The sequence below is a fragment of the Pempheris klunzingeri genome, chromosome 2 (assembly GCF_042242105.1).
Source record: "Pempheris klunzingeri isolate RE-2024b chromosome 2, fPemKlu1.hap1, whole genome shotgun sequence".
Classification (NCBI taxonomy): Eukaryota; Metazoa; Chordata; class Actinopteri; order Acropomatiformes; family Pempheridae; genus Pempheris; species Pempheris klunzingeri.
Window position 1 is genome coordinate 577,501 of NC_092013.1, and position 20,267 is coordinate 597,767.

The 20,267-nt window shown below is 43.1% G+C and overlaps 1 protein-coding gene across 1 annotated transcript in view; it reads left to right on the top strand.

The window, feature by feature from the left end:
• The window catches only part of ptprt (protein tyrosine phosphatase receptor type T), a 288,666-nt gene that overhangs the window by 188,627 nt on the left and 79,772 nt on the right, over positions 1 to 20,267 (top strand). The window contains exons 17-18 of the mRNA XM_070844851.1: positions 6,422 to 6,557; positions 13,431 to 13,463. Of these exons, the coding sequence (XP_070700952.1) occupies positions 6,422 to 6,557; positions 13,431 to 13,463 (169 nt within the window). The remainder of the gene's footprint in view (positions 1 to 6,421; positions 6,558 to 13,430; positions 13,464 to 20,267) is intronic.

The window sequence follows — 20,267 nt, forward strand, 5'->3', positions numbered from 1 at the left end:
AACCCACTCACAGATATTCTGGGGATTAATGTCTTTTGGAAGCAATCAATATCATCAGCAGCCAGTGTTGTCACAGTTATAATGGCAAACAGTGAGGAAGTCTCCTTTAATGCATTTATTCTCCCTCTGTTCTGTATTAATACTGACGGCAGCTTCTTCACATGTGTGACACAGAAGGACCTCATTCTTCCTGCTCACTGAGGTAACAGATGGGAGCTCCTTCTTCATGAGACACATCTGACACGGTTACACACTCTTCATCAGGCTTCACCCTCCTCGTCACCCTTTACCAGACCTCTTCTCCTGGGGTGCACGTATTGTCCAGGTTTACAGTAACGGTGGGTAAAGTTTATACTCACTACTTTCCAAGACAATATATGGTCTTTTAAGAAGACGTTCTCACTCAGCTTTATGTGCCCGGCCACATATCTGGTTGCCCGTGGCAACATAGCACAAGGCAATCACCTCAAGTGTCTGCGAAGACCTTTTCATCCTGTGATGTCTGAAGAGTAATGAACTTGAGGGATCTCTAAGACCTTTTGATCACTGGAGAAATGATTAAAAGGCCGTTATTGGATACATTTCTATGATCCAGTCCAAACTCTGTCGGACGGAGGTTTGATGGCTTCAGTGATGTCAACACATCACAACATAGGAAAGTGAGGTTGACAGCTAACTTACACTTCTGACACTTGAAGGGACAGAAGTGGCCCTTTAATAAGCACCACATCTCACTGAATGTACATTCAGGAGAAGTGAAACTGAAATAAAACTATCTGACCGTTCCTGCTCTTACTCCATGTGAATCAGAATCAGATCAGAATCTGAATTCCAGGTATCATTGGGTGCCGGATGTTGAGTTAGAGCACGGCTCCAACACAGAGTGTGTGTCTGAGGCCGTCTACTGTTCCAACTGTCTTTTTTATGGACCTGATATGTGCCAAGAAAGTAATACCCACACCACCTGCCGGTACCGGCGGCACGACAGCAAGATGGATCCATAAATAGCACATACTTATGAGCCACCTGTTAGCTGACAGTGACAATACAATAATTAATGAGGCCACGGCGTCCTCCGTATTGTGTTTGCACCGGACGTCAATCAATCCTATTTTGCTGTGCCGATCTGCTTCGTCCCAACTTTTGCCGCTGATATCGGACACAGTCGCGTTAGATCCCTTCTGCGCTGCGGTCAGAGCGGTCAGAGTTCGCCTGATTGGCTGAGCGGCTCCTGAGCTGGCCAATCACAGTGTTAAATGGTGCTGAACCCGTCAGCAGATGGGCTCCTCTACTTTTACATGGTGAACTGTTGAACCCAATCAGCACATGGGCCGGTGAGGTGTGAACAAATGTGGTCACACTGTAATGTGTCAGGTGATGCACACCGAGGGCCACTCACGGGGAAATGGAGGTTTAATACACCTGTGAGGTGATTACCAGGGCACAGACTACAGGGGAACGTGTGAACTCGTGTCTTGCATGATCGCTCAACGCTCTCATGTAACGACTGCATAATGTGATAGACAGACGTGGACAAGCTGATATCTGCACTTCTACCCTCCTCTGTTGATTACAGGGCCACAGACCATCAGAGGATGATAAAAGCAGCAGGCTGCACACTCATGCATATCGTGGCTGAGTGCCTAAAAGTCAGTCAGTTTAGTAAATAAATAGCAGCCAGAGAATCCATGACTAGCACCAGATGGATGAAGTTTGGGCTTGAAATGTGTAAGTTAAGATGTGTTGGAGTAAATGTACATTAAACCAAAAACACACTTGCAGAATAAATGCTGGCAAGAACTGAATGAAGAAGATTTCACAGTCTGTGTGTTGACAGTATTTTCACAATGTGCCACAAAGGACGACATCACGTTATTTCATCTCATTAAATGATTCAGTTGCTGTATCAAGAAGCTAAATACAGATTATAGTGAGTGGAGCACACAAGTAGATGATGCTCCCAAAAAACAATTACAGCTACAACATTTCATCATCATCATCATCATCATCATCATCATCATTACATCAATTTCAGATGGTTCTTCTGTTATTAGTTTTCTCTTTGTATGAGTCCACCTCATTTTCTACTTACCAAAGGCTAATGTGTGAAAAGACAGAGGCTCAAAGGAAGTGCAGCTCAGACCATCTGAGAGTTGGTAAAGGAGAACTTCAGTATTTTCAAATCAGGGATCTGTTTTTATACATCCTGGTGTCTGAAGGACTGCTGGGTAGTAAAAGTGTTGGAACTGGTCCAGTAGATCACCTCAGCCAGAACTGGTCCAGTAGATCACCTCAGCCAGAACTGGTCCAGTAGATCACCTCAGCCAGCAGCCACCAAACGGGCAACCTGGAAGATCCTTTTGGTTTAACCACAAACAGCACACACACCAGACTACATTCACTAAAACAGGGATTTTAGAGCTGCTGCCTCCATCAGTCAGTGTGTCGCATTTTAAAGGGTTAGTTCACCTCATCAAAGTCCTGTGAGGTAGAATTACTGTTTTTGTCAGCTAAGTCTGGTGGCTTTCAGGAGTGATATAACTTCTCTTTGTGTATAAAAATAGGGCCCAGGTTTGAAAATACAGGAATCATACATTTTAAGCACCATTCAACATCTGAATAGGGTTAATTTTCCGAAGCAGTCCGATCACCAATCACTTTTCTACAGTAATGGCTTGGGTGTGAGATATATCACAGGTCTAAGTGCTCCACAAACTGTGTCTGACCACATTCCTCTCACTTCACATCAAACTCACTGCTGCACCAGTGGCACCTGTATAACACTTAAACGGCACGGAGGGAGATGTGATGACAGCTCTTTTGTTGCAAGATGCTGCTGTTATTCCTGAACAGTTTATCAAGAGTCCATTTTTTTCTTGTTAAGTAGACATAAAACATTCAGGATACACTGAATTTCCTGTTTTTCACAAAGTAATATGCACTACGTGTTGAAAAATTCAGACTTTGAAAAAGTGCAGCACTTAAAACTTAACTCCTCCATTAAAATGTCTGTTTGACGTCTCAGTTCCACTGAAAACATGCAGGGAGAAAAGGCTGCGTTTGCTTCTGCATTAACGCGTAGGACGCAGACTGACAGATGTATTTTCTTCATTTTTAGTTTTTCAAAGATGTTACAGCTGTAAGACTGGAACGCTGTCCGTGATCTGGACACAAAGATGGTGAATGTGTTGTCATTGAAGGCATTCAGGGTTTTTAAAAGAACATCTCGTCACCGCAGCCATTGAGGACTGCTGCAGCTATTACCGAGCGTGCCAAGGTTAGGTGCTTAAGCCGTTAGCTCAGTGGATCCTGCTGCCAACCTTGTGTTGTTATTGCAGAGGGGGCGAAGATGAGAGAGACAGGGGATTAAACTGAACTCCCACGCAGCAGTATTACTCTATTAATCGGCTGTCTTTGTCTATCAAGGTTATAACAAGAGGCTGCTTGGTGCATGTCTGGAAGAGTTCATCCATGTGCAGGTTCCCTGGGTCCTCCTTCTCCTCTCTGTCGTTCCCCTTCTACCACTCTCTGTCCATTATTCACAATCCTTTCACCTCTTTTTCACCCCCACGTTTACCTCCAGCTTTCTGTCCTTCCAGCCACTTCACTTCTTCATGTTTCAGTCCTGTTTCTGTTTTCCTGGTGTTCACTTTCCCACTGATCTCCCACATGTCTCCTCTCTTTATGGGCCCACTTTTTATTTGTTTGTATTTGATTTGATTTGAGCTCTGCCCTCACCACCCTCCCCGTTTCTTCGTGCTTGTATGTCTGGGTGATGTGACCTTGATTTCATTCATCCTCCCACAGAGAGCGGCAGCTCTGATCTGACCGACAGAGCGACGTCTCTTTGACATCTGAAAGTGTAACTTAGACTGGTGCTTATGCTTGAGGAACACTTGACACTCTTTTGGTGTTAATGACAAAATGCCGTCTGAAAACATGAAGTGGCCTCAGAAGAATGTGTGGAAATGTAGTTTTATCCTGTGACTGCAGGATGGTACAGTTCAGGTCACAGAACTGCTTTTTAAAGTTGGGCTTGGAATAATTAAGTGTAAAGAAGTTTCTGTGTAGCATTAAAAGAGAGGTGTCTGCAGCAGCAGACCTAATGTCTCACTGCCAGCCATGTAAACACAGTGATTCAGGCACATGACCCCCCCAGTGGGCCCTTTGTAGGGCTTATTGGATAACCAGCAGATTAGCATCTTTTTATCATTTCATTTCCAAGGCAAGTTTCTGAAAGTACCTTTTAAAGCAGAACGATAGGACAGGAGCCAGACAGCAGGAGGACAGGAGGACAGAAGAGTGCTGCAGGTTACACAGACCACACGGATGACTGGAAAACAAAGAATGATGAAGAAACGTTGATCTGTGGTCAGAAAACAGCTGCTTTTAGTTTCCCAGCTGGAAAACGTCTTTCCACGAGATGCTTCACAGAAATCCTTGGCTTTTAGAATGAGTTCGCTCAGCCGGACTGTTGGTTGAAGAAAGTTTGTTGAAGTTGTGAGAGGTGCAGTTATCGCTGTGTCCCACTGTGTTAGGAAGTACACATGGCTTTTGCACCATAGCATGAAGGAAGCAAGCGTTCTGATAATCTGATAATCAGATCTGATGAAATCTGATAACATCTGACGTACATTTAGGTTTGTAAGGTACTGGGGGGGAAGGGGGTGTTGAGGAGCATCAGCTCATCATAACAGCCACGCAGACATTTTGCCCTAGAAAGAAAACATATAAATGTTTAAAAGCTAAAACCTTCACGATGTCTCAGTCTGACATCACCAAATGAAAACATGTGTCATCAGACCAATGTGGAAATGAGGAAGTCTGAGCAGCAAGCAGGAAGTAAACTACACAGCCTCTATCTGCACTCAGAGGTGACTCTGTCCTCGTCTTTACCTTTCCCTCCTTCTCCTTCTCTGGTTGTCTCTTCACCCTCCTCCTGGTCTGGCAGCAGACCATCCAGTGGCAGCAGACCATCCAGTGGCAGCAGACCATCCAGTGGCAGCACTGCATGGTCTGCTGGTCCCCTGTAAAATCCACACCGCACACCGTCCTCCATTCACCTTGACCAAGTTTTGTTTTCTATCCTCTGTGTTTGTTCATTTGTTTGCCAGCTCATCTAATCCTTGAACAGGATGATATTGTGCTGTTGAGTCTTGCATGTGCAGCATTTCCAAGTGCATGTGTGGAGCTGAAACCTTAATGTCTTTGTGTAACTTCTGCATTGTTCGTCCTTGAGTGATTCTCAACGTTTGTAACCTGGAATGAAGCCTGGAGTCATGGAAAACAGAAAACATGTTGAGGCTCACAAATTGTTGGCATGCCTCCTCACTTTCTGTCCTCATTTCTCTATATATTTATCTATATATTTATCTTATATTTCTCTATATATTTATCTTTTATTTATCTATATATTTATCTTATATATCTATATATTTATCTATATATTTATCTATGTATTTATCTATATATTTATCTATATATTTATCTTATATTTATCTATATATTTATCTTTATATTTATCTATATATTTATCTTTATATATATCTATATATTTATCTTTATATATATCTATATATTTATCTTTTATTTATCTATATATTTATCTTTTATTTATCTATATATTTATCTTATATGTCTATATATTTATCTTATATTTATCTATATATTTATCTTATATTTATTTATATATTTATCTATATATTTATCTTATATCTATCTATATATTTATCTTTATATTTATCTTATATATATCTATATATTTATCTTTGGGATAAATTGTTTGATTTGAGAGAGAAGACAAAACAGATTTTTAGGAGTTAGTCAGATTATTATTATTATTTCTGTTCTTTGATGCCTGTCAGTTAACGTCACGTCTTGGTCCTGTCGGCTGTTTGACTACACGGATCATGAGTCTCACTTTGCTTCTGTCTAACCACATTGTTTCAAAATGAAATATTCACATTTAGAAAAAGGTTCTTGGTTCATAGTTTTTCCAGAAACGGACTAATGTTTTTCATCATTTTCACCCTTTTTAAATTTCATACCTGATCCTGGAAATACACCTTGTTTGTTTTTGTGTCCTCTGGCATGTAGCTGATGTTTCCATCCCCCTGCATGATGTTTCTGAGTTGTGTTTGGCTCTTTGCACATAAATGAAGTATTTAGAGTATCTTCACCTTGGGATCAAGTGTGTCCACCATGTCTTTGTGTGTGTGTGTGTGTGTGTGTGTGTGTGTGTGTGTGTGTGTGTGTGCATGCAAGAGTGTTTGATTGTATTTCCATGTTTGGCTTTGTGTTCATGAACGTGTGGAGTCCTTTCTCTGTGTGTGCCTATTAGTATGTGGATGCCTACCGATGTGACTATGTGCATACCTGTGTGTGTGTGTGTGTGTGTGTGTGTGTGTGTGTGTGTGTGTAGGAGCATCCACCCAGGACTCAGATGCCATGGAGCCAGAGAAGCAGGTGGACAGCACAGTAAAAATGGCCGGAGTGATCGCAGGGATCCTCATGTTCATCATCATCCTCCTCGGCGTTGTGCTCACCTTTAAGCGCAGGTAAGAAACAGAGGTGTCGTGAAGCCACGGCGGCAGATTAAAGGTGCTACATGTAGTATTTTAACAGGAACAAATCATCAACACATCCATGTCGTACAACGCTGCAGCTGCTTTGTGAATCAGCACAGGAAGAGAGCGGCTCCTCCACTGGAGTCACCTGAAACTTCCACGGTTTCAGGTGACAGCAGAAGGTGATGAACAGAGCCGAGCAGTAATCCAGCAGTAATAGTACCATTGGCATTTAGACTACCAGTCATCTGTAGAAACACTGGGTCACACTTAGACAATGTGTGTGTTGATGAATAAAATACTACATTTAGCATCTTTAGACCTTATGACTGAGCAGACAGGCAGATGGACAGACCTCATTATGTCAGTTTAAAGTGTCCTCATAGTTGATCTGCAGGTAGAAATGATCCAGAAATATCAGGGCCAGATGCTCAATTTTACATTTACAGGCCGAAGAGAAGGTTAATGTCTCTGAGGTGAAGTTCAGTGAAATGAGCAATGAGCAATATGGAATCTGAATTCAAAATGTTTTTCATATAGTTTCAGTCAACAAAAGTCCTGGTTAGATTAGAGCTGATCAAACATTGCAGGTTGTGTTCATGATGTTAAAGGCCACAAGCTTCTATTTGTTTCTCTAGGCAATATAAAAGGTCAGAATTATGTAGAACACTATGTATTAAATCTGGAGATGAACTAAATCCTTTCGAACCCTTTAAGGCAAAATGAATAATAATGACAGCGGTGCCCAGAGTTTAGATATCTCAAACCCAGATGAATTGTATTACTTTTCCTTCAGTTAGCAGACATACACAGCTCTCTGTGTCTTTGTTAATATGCACACTGGCTTGCCACCATCACCTGCTTCTCTTTCCTTTCCTTTCTCTACTTCTCTACAGCACTTCATCCATTCTCCCATTCTCCTCTACCTCACTCACGTCACGCTCGTACACTTTGTTTGATTTTTTTTGTCATTTTGTATGTTTTTATGTCAGTTTGTTTCTTCACACCTGAAATTTATATGAAACTTTGCTGAGAAATAATGATTAAAGTAAATGAAGATTCTTTAGTGTGACTGTAGCACAAACAGAAAATCTACACAACAAAACCAATAACATGCAAATGCCCTCCACCAGCCGCACTGTGGCACTTTTGAGGATGAGGATTACTTGTTCCGGCCGCCCCAGGCGCTAAAGTACAGGCAAGCATCAAAGTAAATAACGGTTTTCAGAGAGACTACACAGATACTGCTGTTGGTTTGATCCTCTACAAATCAGTAGTGTCATTATTTTATGGAAGGAAATGATTACTTTTCCACTTGGTGTTGCTCGGACCGGATTAACTTTAGAGAAGCGTCTTCGTGTCTTTACTGCCTGAACGTGTTTTAAAGTGTCTCGGACAGTTCATCACACCAACCAAGAGGAGATCCAGATACAACTTTACATCCACTTCGATGAGCGGGAGAAGGCTGGGGAGACGGGGAGGGCAGAGGGTCAGTTGGCAAAGCTAATCAGAGGCTAGCAGAGAATAATCCAAACGCCAAGAGGATAAGAATGTATTACAGCCTGAGGAGGAAAATGCCATAAGCAACAAGAAAGCGAGACACTTGAGACGAGGGAGCAGTTAGGGAATATAGGGGAGAAGCAGAACTGGAGGGCAAAAGGAAAAGAGGGGAGCGCTGAAGAAAATGTATGAGGTTTGGAAACCTGAAAAAAGAAAACAAGGCTCTTGTTAACCTCGGGGTCAAATGGATATGCTAATCAGATGCTAACCAGGCTAACAGGGCACAATATACATAAAAAGGCCAATTAGAGGACAAACAGCACCACAGTGGAAGGAGGAGGAAGGAGGAGGAAGGAGGAGGAAGAGCAATGATACAGAAGCAGAGGAGGAAAAGAAGGAAGCAGTTTAGATGCTACTCAGATGATCCCATGAACTCAAGCTAACTCAGACCATCAGTCTGGGTTCAGGTCCAGTCCAGGGACACATGGACGGCAGAGAAGGAGATGAGTAGGCCATGAGGAAGATGATAGAAAGACTAAATTAAAGGGTCACTCCACTGTTTCTATCCTCAGCTCCCCTCTGTCTGGATGACTGGTAGGTAGTAAAAGTGTTGGAACTGGTCCACCTCAGCCAGCAGCCACCAAACGGGCTGCAACGTGATCCTTAACGTAAACCGTTATATCACACAGTCAAAGTTTTTGTCAGGTGTTCTTGAAGAGAGCGATAAATGTCTGCTACACGTCCCCACTGTTCCTTTAGAGAGCTACTGTCCAGGTTTAAAAACACTGGCGTTCTCCTTTAATTAGTCTAAATGTAGTTGATGGGCTGTAGTACCCTGTCCTGACCCAGGACGCCCTCAGCCAGCAGCTAGGGGTTTGCCGACTGGTCAAACCTACATATGGAGGCTGAACCTTGGAGACAGGAAGTGATCAAACTTTTCACTCGTATCAATAAAAGCACCGTGCTGAAGGATGTCTTGTTAATTTTCATTCGATCGTTGTTTTTGTAGAATTAAACTGACTGGTCTAAAAAGAGTGAGCAGACACGTCTTTCACTAATGAACCCATTGTTTTGCACCAGTATAAGTTGAGGACATACATAATGTAGGAAACATTTAAACATATGGATAGCTGCAGCGCGGCCTGACTGACCCAGCCTCACTTGTCAGGAGCTTTTAAATACACAGAAGCCATTCAGGTGAGGTTTGGAATCAATAATTCAGACATTTCTGCACCAATGCATCTTTAAGGCAAGAACGCATCAGCTAATGTGACAGAGGCATGCCCAGCAGGGGAAGCACTGCAGGAGAAGCCAGTGGATGTGTTTCACATAACCAGCGGTGATATTTGCTAGTTTGCCTACATCCTTTAATCTGTGTTTCTTCTTTAAGCTGTTTATTAGATTTCTTTGGTAGCTTGGTTGGTAAGGTTGACCCTGATGGGACGTGTTTATCAAATAAAAGAAACTTACGTACTTGGAGACGGTCACAGTTGTAAAGAGCTGAGATGAAAGGTGAAAAGATTTAAATAACATATTTTTCCATCAATTACCTGTTCCAGAGACGTCACATTAGCTCAGTGACTTAGTGGAAGTCTGCTTGTTTGGCATCACACGGAGAAATGAGCCGATGTTTAGGGAGCTTTAGGAGCATCAATTATTCATTCATTCTCCTCTCAGCCTTTTTATGAAAAGTGTATCTTCCAGGGCTGCTTGTTTGGGCCCTCAGGGCCACCTGGCTGTAGGAACATCAAATCCCCATTAAGACTCGTGACAGTGTTATTCACTTTAACTTTACATTATCAGCAACATCGTCTGGCTTTCCTCGAAAAATAAAGTCCATTTGGAACACGTGTAACGGAGCTCTGAAAGATTAATTGGACAGTGCTGCGTGCTCACTTTCCAACAAAGTTTTGTGAGGGAATAATTTATGGGCTCTGAAAGGCATGTAAAACACTTTCGACTTAAAAAACACTGTGTGTGCCACCCAGATGACTGGCTAAAGTGTGAGACATGAAATATGGATGGCCTCAGAAAACGGTCTGTGATATGGTAAACCTCCCACTGTCCGAGTCTATATGTCTGCTCTCCTTTGTATCGGTTCTTTTTCTGTATCTGTAATATCTTTTCTATTTGTAAAAGTAGGGTTTGCTCATTATTCAAAAAGTTACTACCCATTCAAAACTTGGACGTTAGAGTTAAAGAATAACTCTGTTAACCATATTTTATATATTTTAGGTTCAAAATGATGAGTAGGTACAAAAAGTTTTAGAATTGAGTAGAAAAGATCACATCAGCCGGCGACCACAGACACACTGACTGATGGAGGCAGCAGCAGAGCAGCAGCTCTAAAATCCCTGTTTTAGTGAATGTAGTCTGGTGTGTGTGCTGTTTGTGGTTAAACCAAAAGGATCTTCCAGGTCTCTCTCTGTAGGGATCCTTTCCATGATGCTGTCACACACTTAGAATAACACTCTGAGCCTGTCAGTGGATCAAACAAGCTCTTTTAGTGGACCTACTGTGATCAGGTGCAGTTGTCCCAAAGGATCACGTTGCAGCCATTGCAGCCCGTTTGGTGGCTGCTGGCTGAGGTGATCTACTGGACCAGTTCTGGCTGAGGTGATCTACTGGACCAGTTCCAACACTTTTACTACCTACCAGTCACTCACACACCAGGATGTGGACAGAGAGGACCAGGGTTAAGCATTGTTTTGAATTAAAGAGTTAAAGGGAAGTCAGGCTGGTGGATGGGGTTCTTAATCATTTCAGATGAGGAAGATCATCCCTTTGTAAATCAAAACAACTACGACTATTCAAAGTTTCTTAGAAATAATGAACAAAGGCTGCATCAAGTTATTGACCACACTACACACACACACACGCTATTAAATCACCACGTATCCTGTGCTTCAGATCTGCCTGTTTGTATGCATGTGCATTAATGTGTGTGTGTGTGTGTGTGTGAGAGAGAGAAGAATGTGTGTGTGTGTGTGTGTGTGAGAGAGAGAAGAATGTGTGTGTTGTTGTGTGTGTTTGTGTGTATACATGAATATCCCACTGATTCCTTGTGTGGCTGGATATAAAATACAAGCATCATCAAAGTCAAGGCCCCAACACCATTGTGTGTGTGTGTGTGTGTGTGTGTGTGTGTGTGTGTGTGAGAGTGTGTGTGTGTGTGTGTGTGAGAGTGTGTGTTTGTGTGTTTGTGTGTGTGTGTGTGTGTGTGTGTGTGTGTGTGTGTGTGTGTGTGTGTGTGTGTGTGTGTGGCACTTGAAGCCAATATTGACAGGCTTAGAGCCATGCACTGCTACCCACATGGACACACACACACACAGATTGACAGAGAGGGAGAAGTCCAGATGGGACTGTGGACAGAGACACACTGCGCTAAGCCAAACACAGACCAGAATATTTCTCTCGTCACTCCTCAGTGTCCTTGTTAGAATCATTTTCTGAATGCACCTTCATTTCTTCCCAGAATTAACAGACCCTAAATGTTTTCCTACAATATCTAAGTCCTTGGTTTACAGGAGGGCAGGCTCTGGTTACTCTAGAGAAGAGGCAGCAACATGCAGAACACTGTGCTTGTACTCAGTAGATAACACTCTGAGGCTTTGGGTTCAATAAGTCAACTGAACAACAAAGAAATCTACTTACTGTAGGTTTTCCCATCATCTATACTCCAAGCCTGGTTTAGTCAGTATACTGGATTAGAGAAACCTTGCTGCCAGGTTTCTGCTGGAGAAAGTGGATCTCTTGACTACGTATAATACTAAATATCACGTGGGAACATGAGCATGAAAAACAGGGAGGAAAAGTGACACTGTGACAGCAAAGCAGAGGGATGAAAGGAAAAATCATGAGTAGCATGTTTGTGTAATGAAATCCAAAGAGAAGGTTAACTGATCTTATAATAAAGTGTGAGTGAGTCAGTTAGCTGAGCCGAACAGAAGGATGCTTGTACTGAAAACCTTTACAAAGCAGCTCAGTCATTTGTCACTTTGCTTTAACATGCATACAAATGTTCACACATACAGAGTCACGCTTCTGAACATGTCCCAGCCGTACATCCATTGCTCTCTGCAGTCCGTCCATCCCAGCTGACCACCCTCTCCGCTCATCTGCAAGCTCTCGACATCTTAACAGCAGCAGTGATAAGCAAACATCGCATTGTTTTTGTCCCATAACTTTTCCATATCACTTTGAATCAATCTTTATTGAAAATGGAAATAGTCACTTTATCCCATTGTTCTTAAAGAAATCAGTCAGAAACGTGACGAGACCTCAGATATCCTCATCATTGTGTTCACTGGTCTCCTCTAAGTCTGACACAGTCTGAGACAGTCTGACAGTCTGAGACAGACGGCCGCCGTCATTAGTGATGAGAGAATGTCCTCAAATTCAAAGAAGTTCAAGACATGAGGGGGAGATGATTTTTCTTTTCTCTATATGACCTAATGCCTCCCCCCCCCCCCCCCCCCCAAGCTTTTCTCTTCACGCTGCTGTCGGATGATACAACTGAATGTTTCCTTCATCTCCCAACTCTTGTTTCCTCTGTGTTCTTTTCTGGGGCCCTCTTTGAGAAATTGTTCATGTCACTCATGAAACTCTGTGACTTGCACCTTTTATAGTCTCCAGGTTTTAGACTTGGCAGCTTGATAAATCCGTCTGTCTTGATTCATCACCTACTGAAGTCCCACACACTGGCAAACTGTGGTGATTTATGCTGCAAGAGAAAGTCTGCTGTTCAACCCATATGGGGCAGGTCTGATCTTTTCATGGCTGCCTAAACAGATACAGATCAAGTGAAATCTGTTTTCCCCTCTTTAGCCTATCACAGCGCATCCATGTCCGCTCTTCTCCAGACATAGACACAGATTTGTGTGTATTGCTATGGGCAACAGCTCAACATTCATGTTAAAGGATTAACAAAAAGGGATTGTGAAAGTCACAGCCATGTAGAACCGAAAGAATTGGAGAACAAATGTTTCAGCATCCATTTCATTGTCAGTATCAGACAGCCATGACACTGGATCTGTGCCAGGAAAGCATCAAAATAAGGCTGTGTCTTTGCCAGCATGATTTCAGCCTGAGAACAAAGTGCTGCAGTAATTTTACTATATCTACAGACAACCACAGGAATCCTGGGAGAGCTGCAGCCTTTCACGGTCACGTTACTGCGGTTTGCTCAGTGTTGAAGGAAAAAGACTAAAAACGTGACAGAAAGAAGGAAACCAGTGTGTCAGGGTTCTCAAGTCTGACTCGAGCCTCACAAGCTTTAATGTCTCTCTCTATCTTCCTGTTTCCTGTGTTTGGCTCCACCCCTTCCTGTCCCGTCCTGTACCTGCCTTGCCCTTGCTCCGATAGAGAGATTCACACATGGAGAACTCTGAGCGTGGGGTATTGTATGTTTACTTCTAGACATCAACACATCCACCCTGTTCCTCACTGTGACTCTCACTTCGCCTCCTCTGGCCTTCACTAGTTTCTCCAAATGCATCTAATGACTAAAGCTGCACCTCGAAAACGGATGTGATGTTTCCAGACCTAAACCCTAAACCTAAAGAAATATGTTTGTGTGTATGAACAGATATCTGATTGGAATCAAACTCATCCTTAGCTGGGGACAGCACTCGTCCTGCCTCCTACAGTGATGATGTGCTGACACACACTCCTGCTGGTGGCTGTGCTGACAGGATGTGCTGTCCTAAGCAGGAGAGAGAAACATCTACACATCCTTTTTCTGCGAGTGTGGAACATGAAACACCTCTTATTTGAATCTCTGAGGCACACGTGTCACTTCCTGCTGGCTGAGAACCCACACAGAGTTTCTGCTGCTTCCCTGCAGTTTAACAGCCGGACGTGTGTCACTGAGTGGTTGAAATGTAGTTTTCTTCTTTTCCTTTGAGATTCTAATGCAAGCCATTATAGAAGTCCTCCTTTACACACCTGTCTTACACCTTCCCTGCGTTAGCATCATTACAATAGAATAGAATGCCCTTTGTTGTCATTATACGAGATTGGAGAGCTTCTCCTTTCCAGTTAGTCCTAAAATATACATAGTAAAAATACAGAATAAAAATACAATATATAATACAAATATACAAGATCAATTAAGAGTTAAATAAGGTAAGAAACTGCACAGATACTGTAAACAAGAATATTGCACATTGTAAATTATGGTTGCATGTGAGAGTTCAGGGTGGTGACAGCGTGGCGTCCTTGTTTTGCTCGATGACTCAAAATTCACTTTAGTCAAATAAGTGCAGGAACATTTGAGAGACTCTTCAGGTGTAAATGGGACTTTTAAAATGGCTGCTTGTGATACGTGAGGTCATTATTAGTTAACAGTAAGAGCGGTTAACTAATGGATGCTTTGGGTAGACCTCCCCGGTACCTTTGATCATTCCATTTGTGCATCTACTTCATTATTGCACGCCATCTGTGCTCATGGATTTATTTCTTCAATTTCTGTGAAAAGTGTACCTGTCAAACAAATACTATGACTCCATCCCCGCAGCCTCTCATTGCATCAACATGCGCCTCCCCTCGCCTGTGTCTGCCGAGAGACGTTTGGATCGTCTGTCTGATACCTTCCCTGCCGTTTGCTTGTGATGAACTGAAAGTAATCATGTTTTTATGAAAATCTGAAGACAGCAAGTCAGCCAAAGAAACCAGAGGCTAGTGTGCTCCAGATGCTGCTGCTGTCCACAGCCAGAGCCGCTCGGCCTAATTGATTCCGTCTCACAGTAAAGCAAACAATCACGCAGGAGCCTTCAGAAGCGAGAAATGAGTCCAGCAGCCGCCCCCACGTTAGAAAAAGGTTAGATAATTAGTCCCACTTTGTAGATCATGAAATATTTGTTTGGTTTTAACAAATATAACAGAGGTGGGAGAATATGAGACAGATATTATCTCAGCCGAATGAAATGTGACGCTTCACAAATATCTCCGCCCACACTGTTCTGGGCTACGAGACGTAGCTACAGCTACCGTACCGCTGCGTTTAGAGCTGCACGCGTCTCCGTACCTGAACACCGCAGACAGAAAACTCCCATGCCACTCGAATGTAGCATTTCTAGCATTTTCTGGACGGAGAAGTGGTTTAATGTGGAATTCAGATGAGGATTTAAAGGTGGTGTTGACAGTGAGGGCAGTTTGGCAATGTAGTCACTGAAAATGTCCCAAAAACCACACTGTCCAAGAATTCAAACACAAAGGAGGGTATCAGCCACGGCCGAATGACTGTATGTCAGGCAGCTGTTTGAACTGGTGCTGAGTTTCAGGCTGTTTTGCCAAAAGTCTTTAATTGAGGAATGTTTAATATTAAACGTCTAAACCCTCTCCCTCACCAAAGCTAATGAGCTTTTACTTTCTGGACTAGCTTCCACCCAAGCTGTTATCAAACCTCCACCCCAGTCAGAGTTTTCACCCTCTCTACTGTAAAACAATACTGTAAGATAAGTAACGATAAGGAAACACTGCAGTGCGATGGAAAGGGTGACCCCAGTGAGTCGGTGCACCACTGCTCAGTTTGCAGGTGATTTTGTGACCAGTGTTCCTCCACAAGGAGACAGAAGTCTGACAGTTGGTTCATTAGGAAAAAAAGTCAGGAAATAAATGAGGGACCTCCACACTGAGGCAGCAAAAGGACACATCCTCTCTCAGGATATACACAGCACCCTCAGGGGCTCCGTCTATGGCAGGAGAATTGAGGCGATTAGTGACTGATGTCAGCCCAGGGAATGGACTCAGGCCTGTGTGCTGCACATGGCAGGCCCTTACAAGGCCAAGTGATCTGACCAGTGTGTGTGTGTGTGTGTGTGTGTGTGTGTGTGTGTGTGTGTGTGTGTATGTGTGTATGTGTGAGTGTGTGTGTGTGTGTGTGAGTGTGTGTGTGTGTGAGTGTGTGTGTGAGTGTGTGTGTGAGTGTGTATGTGTGTGTGTGTGTGTGTGTGAGTGTGTGTGTATGTGTGTGTGTGTGTGTGTGTGTGTGTGTGTGTGTGTGTGTGTGTGTGTATGTGTGTATGTGTGTATGTGTGAGTGTGTGTGTGTGTATGTGTGTGTGTGTGAGTGTGTGTGTGTGTGAGTGTGTGTGTGAGTGTGTGTGCGTGTGAGTGTGTATGTGTGTGTGTGTGTGTGTGTGAGTGTGTGTGTGAGTGTGTGTGTGAGTGTGTGTGTGTGTGTGTGTGTGTGAGTGTGTGTGTGTGTGTGTGTGTGTGTGAGTGTGTGTGTGTGTGTGTGTGTGTGAGTGTGTGTGTGTGTGTGTGTGTTTTCAGTGGACTTTCAGGGCTTCTTACTGTTTAAACACACATACAAACACACAGAGCCCTGAGTGCTTCCGTGCTGACAGATGCTAAACTTGCATTTATTCACAGATAATTTGGTGGTGTCAACACACTCTCTCTCACACACACACACACACACTCACACACGCACACACACACACACACACACACACACACACACACACACACACACACACTGAGCTGGACTTGACCTCCATTCTGCAGATGTGACACATGGTTGAATAATGGACTCTGCTGCTTGCTGAGATAAATGCTTGATGGTCCACTTACAGCAGCGTTATAATGGGAGCTGGCCAGCCATTCACACACACACACACACACACACACACACACACACACACACACACACACACACACACTCACACACACACTCACACACACACCTGCACAGAGCTGTATATACCCTCTCCCACCCTGTATGATCACATGTATAAACTGCCACATAGAACAAGAACACTTCAAAGATCAATCTGTTATTTACTCTTATCGTCATCATTCCCCTTCACTCCCGTCGCTTATGGTAACGTTTTACTCGTGCAGTTTAGTTGGGAGGTGCTGCTACACACAGCTGTATCAGTAAGACTGTAATATTAAGACAGTTCCACGGTTCACCTAAAGCTGAATCACTGGGATGTGATCATTACACTGCTTTGTAAAGCAGAGAGTGTTTTACCGCTATGCTGCTCTTCAAAATCTTTAGCAATAACTTTATCATTTTCCTGTCAGACTAAATCAGTTTGGATACTATAGACTATGGATTTGTGGATTTGTTTACGGCTGCCTGATCAGCCTGAGCAGTGAAGCTGTTTGCCCCAAAGGGCCCCATTATAAGTCAGTGTGATGGTGCTGCATGCCCACATCCCAGCAGAGCAGCTAATGGGAGAGACGCTGGACAATAATTCAGTAATAAAGTACATCTATGTTCATCCAGGGGATTTGTATCATATTGACTTCATCATTTTTTGCATCTTGCATACATTTACAATACCATACTTTCTATTAATATTCAAACTAAAACACACTGCTGGTAAAGTATTCTTAATATAATAAAGCGATATCACACAGCCCCAGTCCGATGGGGAAAACACCTTTAGTGGTCACACAGAGGTATAATACAGCTATATGACCTACAGAAAGATTAACCCTGCTTGTCTTTGACGGTGTATGAACCTACAACTATCTTCTGGTTATCAAAGCTATAAAACTAAACTCAGCTTGATAAAATCTCCATAAACCTCTAAAGCTGTTAGTAAAATCATCTGTCCTGCACAGTTACAAACCTGACGGAGATTTAATAAGAAATTTAATAAGAAATCCTCCCGCCAGAGCTACTTTGTTTTGATATTCATTTATAGATTCCTAATTAATTTCCTGCAGCACTCATGTGAGAGTGTGTCCGTATGCATATGGCATGTCGACATGCGTCTTGTCACAGAGTGCTAATTGACTGCAGATTATAAATGAATATTTATGAGCAACAAACTTTCCAACCAACCCTCAGATTTACTTTCACACAGTTCCACATATTTAAATAGCAGTGATGAGGTGCTAATAAGCCTCAGCCTCAATATTCACATGTAACATGTGCCAGTGAGGCGCCTTATGTTCATGTTTGTGTGTTTGTGCACATGTGACTGTACATCCCAGCCGGCCCGCGGGTGTCTGTCAGTGTGTGCATGACAGATTGTAGGTCCCCATGTTTGTGTGTGTGAGCATGAAAATGTGTGTTCCAGCAGTAGGTGTGATATTTTTCATCCAACTCTGCCTTCAGAGAAAGAAAGACTATTCCTCCATGACGCTCTGCTCGTATACAGCATACAGGCTTGATAAACTATAGCCATCATGTCATTGTTTAAGCGTGTGTGTGTGTGTGTGTGTGTGTGTGTGTGTGTGTGTGTGTTGTTTCAACTGATGAAATTCATTTAAGCCCGTGACTGATGACAAACTATAGCCAACACATCACTGTTAGAGTGGTTGTGTGTTTGCAGCAGAAACCATTCATACAAAGCCAAGACAAGCCCCCACCCTCACATCAGCATAGAAGAGAGTGTGTGTTTGTGTCAGCAGGTGTGTGTTCACGTGTTAAGTAGACACCATCCGCACAGAGCCAGAAAAACACTGCAGCCGTTAAACAAATATGGCAGGTTTGCATCTTTTGTGCCATGTGAGCCTGACGGCAGGGGTTCATTGTGTCTGTGGCAAACAGCAACACTTACCAACCGAAGGTCCAGTGTTGGTTATCAGACTGAAATTCACTGCTGGACATCAGATATATCAGCAAATAATGTTCATAGTTACTGTTACGGTGGAAGCAAGACGTTGGTTACTGTGAGCACAAAGTGCTCGTTACAGTGGGACATCGTTGTTCCTGTTCTGTTAGTATCCAGTTAATAATACAGGTGAGCTGCATTTGAACAAACTGTAAAAGGACAGGCTCCAAATTTCATTTATCTATTTAACGTAATAATAATAATAATATAATAATATAATAGATCTAAGGTGTGATTGGTTACCGGCCCACCATTTTCCACCTTTTCCAGGTCAGATCAATTATTTAGACTTTCCCGCCTGCTCTGGCTGCCCACAGCTGGATATCTGATGGTGCTCCTTACAGTGGATTTGTCTCCTCTCATGTAAAATGAATGGGAGCTGATGCTGTCTGTGCATCTCTACCAAAGTTAACTTTAGCCCTGGTGGGACAGTTTCATTAGATAAGATAGCCTGGAGGACAGCGTCTCGGTGCTGTGGACGCTCACTGAGGGCTTTTTCACTTCACACATCCTCATGTTGTGATGTCTGATATCTGAGCAGCTGGTTTTGATCATATGTGGATATGACGTTTACATCCTCGTCCCTGATAAACACCAGTGCTGTGGTCACTGATCACAGCGTGTAGCTGGTTACCTGGTGTCCTCGTCCTCCGTGTGTGTTCTGTAACCTGAATACAGACTTGATGAGGTCAGCGTTTCAATGCTTTCACCAAGTATACACAACTCTTCCATTACTGAAAGACAGAACTAGAAAAAAAAGCTGCTGCCATTGTTAGTATATCTGTGACGTCACCTGGGACCCAGATCACAAGCAGGACGCTCCATAAAAAATGAAGAGCAAAAGTTTGCTAAAAGGATTTTGCCATTTGAGGTGAAGTAATCTGTCCTCCTTCATTAATCATAGACTGGTGAGAGCAGTGTAGTGTTAAATGATAAACCGGCAGCAGTGGAAGCATCACAGGTTCACTGCAGCAGATGGATTCCACCGTTCATTCAGTTCATATTGCTGAAAATGTCCATACGGTGCATCTCAGTCTGAATTGAATTAGGCGGTTCTGATGAAATACCTCCCAACACTTAGACTGAATACAGAGTCAGTGTTTTGTTTGTCAGCCTGGCTTCGGGGTGGGGGGGGTGCTGCTCACACACTGAGTGCACTTATGAACATGGCAGTCAGCTGAACTTGCCCTCGCAGGACAAAGGAGCCACTGTTGCTCTGTGTGTCCTCTAATTGTCAGCTTCCTGTGTAGAAACTTGCTGTTACAGACCTGCTGCTCTTCCTGTTGCTCAGGTCCGACATCCACAGCCTCTGTCCCATATAAACACACATGTTAAAGAAAACTCTCTCACTAATATAATACCTTTTCTCTCTCTCTGTCTGTCACACACACACACACACACACACACACACACAGAGCTGTGCACTAGTGGAGTGCTTTTTTCTGCGTATTAATATTTATGACCAGTTTTAACAGCTGTGACTTTTACAGCCGGGCTCCCAGTTACTAATATCATAAGGACAATGTCAGCAGAGCCCTTAAAGAGGCTCCGGGTGTGACAGAGAGTGTGTGTGTGCAGGTGTAGGTAGGTTTTTGTGTGAATATGACTGTGTGTGTGTGTGTGTG